Consider the following 9993-nt stretch of genomic DNA (forward strand, 5'->3'; position numbering starts at 1 on the left):
TTTATTTCCTCTTACACTAAAAAGAAAACAAAAACGTAGTACTCCAGCAGATTCTGATTATGGCCTTCCATCGTTGGATATAGATGAAGATGAATATGAAGCAAGAAAGAAGGAGTTTTTGGAATCAATTGAAAAAACAGAAAAAGAACTTGAAGAACTACAAATTAAAACTGTTGGATAAGGTGAATCTCTGTTGTGAAAAGAAAGAATGAAAAGGCTAACAAGCTTGCAAGCGTTTACCCACATTTATCTACTTACTGTTCCGCTATAGTAAACATTTTTTGTATAATCCATTTCATAGGCTAGCAATAGCAATAGAGGTTTTGTTTGCGACAAAAATACTAGTAGTAAACGAACTGTGTCATCATATAAAAGACAGTCTGTAGATATATGCTTATATGTTTCCTACTCCAAGTTACCATTAATTAAATTTTTAGAAACATTTTTATGCAAAAAACTCATTTTGTCTAGTTTTTTGCTTATGAAACCCAAACTAACGAAGCAATTTGAATGCTATAAAGAGACAATTTGTAGAGAATTGAAGGACGAATAAAATGAAAGGTCGGAAAATTTAGCGTTTTTTTAAAAATGTATTACTCCGCCATTTTTTAAGTTGTGGAGTTGACCCTGTGCACAAAAGTAGTGAATTATATGTACTTTAAGTGTGTTTAAAGCAGGTGCTGTCGGATCATTAGTTTTGGCACAATTGCAATTTGAATTTTTTGGTGCACTATTTCCCACTACTCGACCACGTACACGAGCTCGGCCGTTTTTGAGCATGTTTGGAGGAGTTTTTCACCTATTTCGCGTCAATTTATCGGAAAATTAGAATATAAGTTTTGTAGAATTACACTTCTACTTTTAAAAACCGGCTGAAAAATTAAAATCGCACCACCTCCAAGGCATCCAGAAACTTTGCAAAATAGTGCATCAAAAAATTCAAATTGCAATTGTGCCTAAACTAACCGCACAATTTTTTATTACGAATGCAATGAAATCTTAGAGTCCAGGGGCGAAGCCCCGGTGGGGTCCACATATTTTTATTCAGTTTAAGTTGACATAAATAACTGTCATTTAAATGTCACTTTTTATATTTTCGAGTGTGTAGGTATTTAAATTTTACTTGTTTTATTGGTAAATTCGCGTGCGACAACTCAGATTATCGAGTGCACAAACAGCTAGTTACCGACCTAAAAAACGCGAAAAGATAGGACTTATCCGTCATGAGTAATAAAAATAATGTTTACCTACGACCACTACTGTAAATACTTAAAAACACACCGTCTGCGATCAATGTAAGATTCCTAATATACTTCTCTAATCTAGAATTCTTAGAATTCTAGAATAGCGGCGTCGCGCGTAACTTTTCCATTCGTGCGTAAAATGCTTTTTACAACACTTATTACGTAATATATTATTTCGAGTGAGTATTTAAATTTTGCGTGTTTTATAGGCAATTTGCGTGCGAACTAAGTTACCTCACTCAAATAGATAGAGTGGGCAAACAGCTAGTTACCGACCTAAAAAACATGCGAAAAGATAGGATCCGTCATAAGTAATAAAACCATAATAATTAATAGTAAATTCGAGTAGGAAACATATAAGCATATACAAGGTGTCTCATTAATATTGCGAAAAAATTCAGGAGGAATTTCCTTGACCGAAAATAAGAAAGAGAATTACTATAAACCTATGTTCGAAAATGCTTCGTTTCGGATATACAGGGTGATGAAATTTAGAGAAAATACAAGGTTTTTACTAATATCTCGAGAACCCTAATTCCGATTTTTTTTTAAATTTGGTATGTTTGTTTATAAAAACGTAATTTGATTTATTTTATCTATTCCAGCGGCGTCCAGGGACTCACTCCTCTTGATATTAATAAGTAAACATTTGAGACGTCACTGCTTTTTCTTAGGTGTCATATATTTTTCTAATTATGCGATAAAAAATACAACTTTTTTGTTTCTTTACTTTTTTTGATATCTTGCTTCATTTTCGAGCAAAAAATTAATAGCTTAAGTGTGTGATTTTAATAAGTACTTGAACTGTGTAGTTGTCAATTCCTGCTTGTCAAATTGAATTACACAAATAGTGAAATGTGCGATATGCATTTTCTTTATGGCCTTGCCAACGGTAATGCGTTAGCCGCCAGAAATAATCGTATAATTCCTCATCATACTATCTTCACCCGTCTTCATCAACGTCTTAGTGAAACTGGAAGTTTTCGAAAACTTATCGCAGGAAACGGGCAACCCCGCACAGCAATAACCTTACAATTGGAGGAAGATGTACCAGACAAATTGCTAGAAACTTAAATGCAAGTCGTTCTACAATTTTCAGGATTTTAAAAAATAATCTTCTATACCCTTATCACATCCAACGGGTTCAGACACTTTTGCCGACTGATTTTCCGTTAAGATTAGATTTATGTCGATGGATACGACAAAAAATGGGGGGAAATACTCAATTTTTAGCACAAGTACTATTCACGAATGAGGCGAATTTTTCTAAAAAGGCCATAATGAACTCCCATAATAATCATGTATGGGCGGACGAGAACCCAAATGCAATATTAGAAGGCCGTCATCAACATCAGGTTTCACTAATGTATGGGTCGGAATTGTTGTTAATAGGCCCATTTTTCTTACCACCGAGGCTTACTGGAGATGTTTATCGCCGTTTTCTTGAGGATGAATTGCCCGTACTTTTGGAGGACATCCCATTGCCATTAAGGTTGCAAATGTATTTTATGCACGATGGTGCTCCACCCCATTTCAGTTTAGCTGCACGTGAATATTTGAACAATATCTACCCAAATCGCTGGATAGGTCGAGAAGGTGCTCAACTCTGACCTCCGAGGTCTCTCAACTTAAATTTGTTGCATTTTTTCCTTTGGGGTCACCTCAAACATTTGGTTTATACGACTCCAGTGCAAAACCATAGACGAATTAAGAAACCGCATTGTCGCATCCTGTGGAACAATTAGACACACAGCCGTAATATTTGAATGGATTCGCCAATCAATGTGTCGTAGGATAGATGCCTGTATTAGAGTTGAAGGTGCACATTTTCAACAACTGTTGTAACGCCTGTGTATATAAAGTATTTTTCATATCATTGCTGTTTGTTAAATATTTTTTCTTTTGTTTCTGTTAATATTTAAAAAAATATTATTTAGTGAGTTATTGTTTCTCAGCTTATTACATTGTTTTTCCTTCAAATGTATTGTTAAGTTGATTAGTAAATAACTAAAAATTGAATTTCTATTTTTGTTATCTACTTCCCTTAAGAATGTGCATATGAAAGGATATTAATTTTTAGCTCGAAAACGAAGCAACATATTAAAAAAGTAAAGAGACAAATAAGTTATATTTTTAATCGCATAATTGGTAAAAAATATGACACCTAAGAAAAAGCAGTGACGTCTCATATGTTTACTTATTAATATCAACAGGAGTGAGTCCCCGGACGCCGCTGGAATAGATAAAATAAATCTAATTACAGAAAACGTCTACCGTTTTTATAAACAAACATACCAAATTTCCAAAAAATCGGAATTAGGGTTCTCCAGATATTAGTAAAAACCTTGTATTTTCTCTAAATTTCAACACCCTGTATCTCAGAAACAAAGCATTTTCGGACATAGGTATATAGGAACTTTCTTTCTTATTTTTGGTCAAGGAAACTCTCCCTGAATTTTTTCGCAATATTAATGGGACACCCTGTATCTACAGACTGTCTTTTATATGATGGCACAGTCCGTTTGCTACTGGTATTTTTCTCACAAAATCACTGATTTAATGCTCTGTTGATTGGCGTATCAAGGTAATTTTGTTACAAACATGAAAACATTGCAATAAATTTGTATGAGGAATTAAATAATACTGAGGTACAAGAATGTGGTTTTTTTGTTGATATCGAAAGACCTTTCCTTGGAGTTTTACCAAATTACCTTATAGGAAAACGAGGACGTGTAGAAGTTAAGTGTTCACAAGTTACTGCCAACATGACTCTTAAAGAGGCAATGCAGAAAATGTGAACGACAAACATTTAAAAAAATAACACATAGGTAACTATTATTTTCCAGTATAGGATCAACTTCACATATCAAAACAAGAATACCGTGTTTTCATTGTTTGGACACAATTTGGCACGGAATCCGAAATCGTAAATTTTTTTTTATTTTTCTCCTCACTTACTATACTGAAATACGTTATACATTTTTAAAATGATTAATTAATATAAGTACTATACTATTACAAAATTTAAAAAGAAGTAACAACGTAGGTAGCAAGTTCTTTAAACTCAATTTAATAACATTTTCAGATATTCCGCGACGACAACTCTTGGAAAGAGAAAATGGAAAGAAAATTAGAAAAAATTTATTTTAAATGTTTACTTCCTGAGATGTTCAACTTGCAGTATAAGATCTAAGAAAGAGTTGAATAATATTTTCGTAGATTTAGTTTATGTACCTGGTTTTAACATTCTATTATTCCCTTCCACTATATTTAATTTAAGGTACCTTATAAAAGTTACTACATATTTACATATATCATTTAAATATTCTGTACTTACTATGCGAATGATTTTTACAGTGTAATTTCAACAAGGCCTTGCTTATCCTCACTGCCGGCTTTTGCGAACTGCGGAAATAAGTTCTTGCTCCTGTGGATTATGCAATTGTATTCAGATATTTGGATTTATTTATCTATTTTTTTTTGAAAACTGATTCTGTTGTCTAGTAAAATAGACATTACTTTGTTGTTTCATTCTAATACAAAGTTCCATTGAAGAGAAAACTGTACGCGCTTGGACAGTGCCTGATTTACAGTGGTGGGGGACCTGTAGGCTGAAAATTGGTGGGGGCCTATTCAAATTTTAAGAATAAAGAATTATATTTTTCAGAATAATTTTTCTTTCTTGTTCATGATGGGGAAAAATCTTAATAGAAAATTAGTTTTCATAAAAAAATTGTTTGTTAACATGGTGGGGGCCCCTAGTTGGTACATCAGCCTATAGGTGCGCTTAGACTACTGCAACTTCGTAAAATTAGGAACATTACAACCTTAATATTATTTTCAATTGTAAGGTATACATGCACACGTTAGTCTTGTGATTATTAGTAATCTAACTATTTCTCACTCAACGATAACACTTATGTTCTGAAGTTATTAATATACAGGGTCTTTCAGGATTAAGTCGACAAATTTTAAGGATATATTCCTCATAAAAAAATAAGAAAAAAAATTTTTTTCCAGAGACGCTTCATTTTCGAAATATAGGGCGTTAAAGATTAAAAAAAATCGTATTTTTTAAATAACTTCTAAATGAAGAAGGCTATTTAAGCCAAATTTGGCATGACACATCTTCTTATGAGATACCATTTTCCCATAGAAGTAGAAGTCCCCCAAGCAACTAGTGGCGGAGTTATGGGGACTCAGACTCATTAAATTATAAAAAAAATAATACGGCCCTACTGAAAATAAAAAATTATGCTGTTTTTAGGTAGAACAGTTTGTGGAGCTGGAGCGTTGCGCTATGAAAATAACATCACGCTGTTGTACTATCTAGCACTTCCCGTGCACCTAACCCCCTATGCTATAGGTCCCATAACGACTCGCACTTGTGATAGAAAATAGTATGTGCAACTCGTTCGGAAAAGTTGCCATAACGCCACTTGGGCGCTTTCCGTCAACTGCGTCCGCGTGGCGCTATTGGCAACTTTTCCCCACTCGTTACACAATGTACTATAGGAGATGCTTCGATTTTGAGATATAGGGATCTCTGGAAAAAAGTTATACTTGATTTTTTCTTATTTTTTTATGAGGAATATCTCCTTAAAGTTTATCGACTTAATCCTGAAACACCCTGTATATACTGTATATACACTTAATCTAGCCTTAGGCCCACCCTCATTTAGTACAATTATAGAATCATATTGACAGAAATATGTTTAGTTAACACGAAAATGTCCAACGAAAAAGCTGACGACGTAGATCCGCTTAGTGCTGAATTAAGATGCGACGGAAGTTTCAAAAATTTCACAAGAATGTCAAGTGCTGATTTTGAGTTGTTGATAAACAGAGTGGGTCATAAAATATGTAAAAAGAACACACATTTTGGAGACGCTATACCCGTGCGGGAAGGATTAGCTATCAAATTTAGATTTTTAGCTATAGGGAATTCTTATCACAGTTTGATGTACTAAATTTAAAGTATCCAAACAAATTATTTCTAAAATCGTCCCAGAAGTATGCGACGCGACGCTCTGATTGAAGAGAACATAATCTAGCCACACAAAGCAGGATTTTCCAACATTCTTTAATCTTTACCCCTCACTGACCAGTAACAAATAACTTTTACTTTTTATTGAAATTTCGCCAACCTGTTGAATAACTTTGTTGAGATAATATTATTTTGTAACACATCTGTACGCCAGGATAAAAGTGTATTAAGTCCACTTTTTCCGAAAATGGGAATTTTGCATGAATGCGCTAAGTATTAAGTCCACTTTAATATGCAAAACCATTTTAAGTGTCACCTATGATACCAAAGGAAATAGAATACTTATAACAGTATTAAGTCACATCATCTGCCGGGACAAAACAAAACTAAATTAGTGGAACACTTTTTAACTGGCGCATGCTGAAAATTTTAATATTAGTCTATAATTTTATCTAACAGTAGGACACTATTTTATTAAGTCCACTGTACTGGTAGTTACGCACGAAAAGTCAGCGAATGATTGCACTATTATAGAAGTGTTTTGTTTTCGGTGGTTTAAAATAAAATGTGTTATATTAAAAAAAATAAATACCTATTTTATAACATTATTTCTTTAATGTAACCTATTTGGCAATCGTTTATCGTTCATCAATTTAAATTCATCATAAACATAAGCTAAATTAATATCATTACTATCATTAACGCAAAAAAGCCGAAAACCGATAGGAGTTTTTATTATAATTATTAAGTCAGAAAACTTGCTCTTAACCTTCACTAAATCGTACTTTTTATCTCGGTGATCGACTTAATTTTATATTTCTGTAGAATTCAATGTGTATAACTTTAGTATTAAGTCCTTTTACTTTACCTAATGTTATAATAAAATGATATTCCAAAAAAAATTGTTAACTTCAAAAACAACGAAAAAAAATACTTAGTTTTTAAAACGCGTTTACTATTTATAAGATGATAGGGAATACTTGTGGTAGAAAAATAATTAATTCTGCAGTAATAAAAATCATATCGGAAATTGATTAAAATTACACAAAAAATTTTAAATTGGCTTTTCCCAAAAACTACTAATTTGGACTTTTACACTTTTATCCTGACGTACAGATATGAGGACGGGCCTTTACATGGACGGCTTTCTTTATCGTTTTTATGGCCTTATGATAATGTTATTTTTTGCTTTCAGAGGAGATAAAATAAATTTTATCCTTGATTGTCAACCCTATAATACTTGTATTTTTACAAATCATATGTTAATCAAGGAATGGTTGAAGGTTGCATTTCGATCAATCCGATTATCTTTCTTTCCATCAAAAGTATTAAAATTAGATCCTTTCACATAGCAACAATAATATTTAGAGTACTTTGATTTTCACTACCTTGCATTAATTTTTTAAAATTGTAAACATTGCATTGTACAGCGAGATGTAATTTTGTGAAAATTATAATTACTGTGCAAATAATTTGTTGCATTTTGTTAGTCATCAATAAATTGCATAGTTAAAGTACAGTGCCTTTATAAATGCCCAAGTACCACGTGACCAGATTTGTTTTGGCGCTCAGTAAATTTGATTTTCTTAAGTTGGTGTTTCAAAAAGGAAAAATTACCAACTAGGGCCCCTAGGTAAATTGTCAATCCAGAGGCGTTAATAATCTAATCCTAATATCGTATATGAAGTGTTCAAAAATCACAAATTAATCCTTACTAAAGGATATGAGGAGAAATATTGTATTTATAAGGGCAAGTCAACAGGCAGACGTACTGTTAACTGAAAATGTTGTTGAAGATATTCGACAACAAATTGTCTGAAGTCCTAAGAAACCTGTTTTGCAGTTATCTACTCAAACAGTTACCGCGATAAACTTAATATAGTTTGAATTATGTAAATTTGTTAATATAAAGCTGAAGTTAAAAAATTAATAAATTAAATAATTTTAAAAAAATTTTTAATATTACAATAATTTCTTTAGAATGTATTTTTTTATCAACGTATAAAATCTTACAGCTTTGCGTTGGTTAATTTCTGTATTTACAAGAAATAATTATACACATTATATTGATAATATGTCAAGAGAATATTTCTTTCAACGTAGCCCGTAGGTCTATCAGTTGGGACTTGTTACAGGGCATTAAACAAGCAGTTGCATAAGCATCCCTATAAGGTTTCTGTTGTACAAGAGTTACTTCCTCCTGATCACAACCAACGAGTACGAGGTTGTGGATGTTTTAATGAACACTTAAACGACGATAATTTCTTAGACATGACCTTTTAATCCGATGAGGCATTGGTAGACATTATCTGGTTATGTAAAGAGAATTACAGAACTTGGACTCCAGAAAATCCGCACAATTTTATTGAAAAAAGGTTAAATCTCAGAAGATAGGTATCAGTAGGAGTTTCAAGAAGACGTATAATAGACCCATTTTTTTTCGAGAAGTAATAAATGGAGAACGATACCGTAACATTTTACAAGCCCGGGAATTAATGCATGCCGATAAACGGTAGCATGGGTATTTTCAACAAGATGGGGCTACAGCACATACTGCTGTATCTATCTTCAGGTAAATATCTTTAGGAATTTCATGGTGATAGATTGGTTACTAGAGGTTTAAACATCCTCTCCACACTTGAAGAGCTGGAAGCAGCAATTGAACGTGTAATAAACATTATAACTCCGATTTAACTTGAACGCGTTTTTGAATACATGAAACGTAAATTTTTGTTTGGAAAATGAAGATGGTAATTTTGAATATCTATTATAAATTTGATTGATATAATATATGTTTGTTAGCTGAGTATTTAAATATTGGAAAAGATATTGAAAAAAATATATATTTTTAAAATGACAACTTCTTTCAATCAAAAAATACTTTTTTAATATAGAATGGGATAAAAGTTAGATATCTTAGACGAGTATGATTAATTCGTAAGTAAAAATATAAAAAATAATTATTTAATATTGAAAAAAGAAACACATTTTGCAAATTAAAGTTCAAGACATTGTAATATACACTCCACTGGACTCATTTTCTGACTTTAGGGAATTGTGTGATTATCATCGACTCCATTGTAAGTTTCGTTGCCTAAAAGTCGTGGTCACATGGGACGCGGACATTTCTGAAGGCACTGTACAAATAATTGTGTGCGTATGATAGAATAAAAATATATAAATGATATTTTTCAGAAACGCTTGTCCAGTTAAAGAAGAAGTGGTAGCACCATTTTGGGCGAATAATACTCGTGGAGAGACATTGGCACTTTTAAATATGTACCCATTTGAGCAGTACGTTCATTGGGAGAAATGTACATTTGAACTTCGTAAAATGTATTGCAGAGAAGGTTGTCGCTGCGAGCAGCAATACCGACTTCATAGGCTTTTAGCTTACGACCCGAATAACGAATGCAAAGGCATATTTTCAGACTGGTTTCGTTTTCCATCGTGTTGTATTTGCAAATGCTATGATTTAACTGTTGATTTTAGAGTTACTTCAAGAAGTCCTAGAATTCAAACATATGATTAACAAAATAAAATGTTTTGTTAATATTTAACCAAATGGATAAGTAGTTATATTTGTATTTATTATATTATATAATGTTTTATTTGCAGCTAAATTTTGTAAAATGACAGCACATTCTTCTAACCATTTTATAAAAAATGTTATTATGAGAATGATATTAGACATACAGGCTGTTAGAAATTCACTTCTCACTACAGAGATCTCGGAAATGATAAGAGATACGAAGTAGCTTA

General features: G+C 32.4%; 1 protein-coding gene across 1 annotated transcript in view; it reads left to right on the top strand.

Moving 5' to 3' along the window:
- LOC108914063 (protein spaetzle 4) overlaps positions 1–9763 on the top strand; it is a 16671-nt gene extending 6908 nt beyond the window's left edge. The window contains exon 2 of the mRNA XM_018719764.1: positions 9427–9763. Within this exon, the coding sequence (XP_018575280.1) occupies positions 9427–9763 (337 nt within the window). The remainder of the gene's footprint in view (positions 1–9426) is intronic.
- The last annotated feature ends 230 nt before the right edge of the window (positions 9764–9993 follow it).

Source organism: Anoplophora glabripennis, unplaced genomic scaffold (genome assembly GCF_000390285.2).
Source record: "Anoplophora glabripennis isolate ALB-LARVAE unplaced genomic scaffold, Agla_2.0 scaffold1165, whole genome shotgun sequence".
Lineage (NCBI taxonomy): Eukaryota > Metazoa > Arthropoda > Insecta > Coleoptera > Cerambycidae > Anoplophora > Anoplophora glabripennis.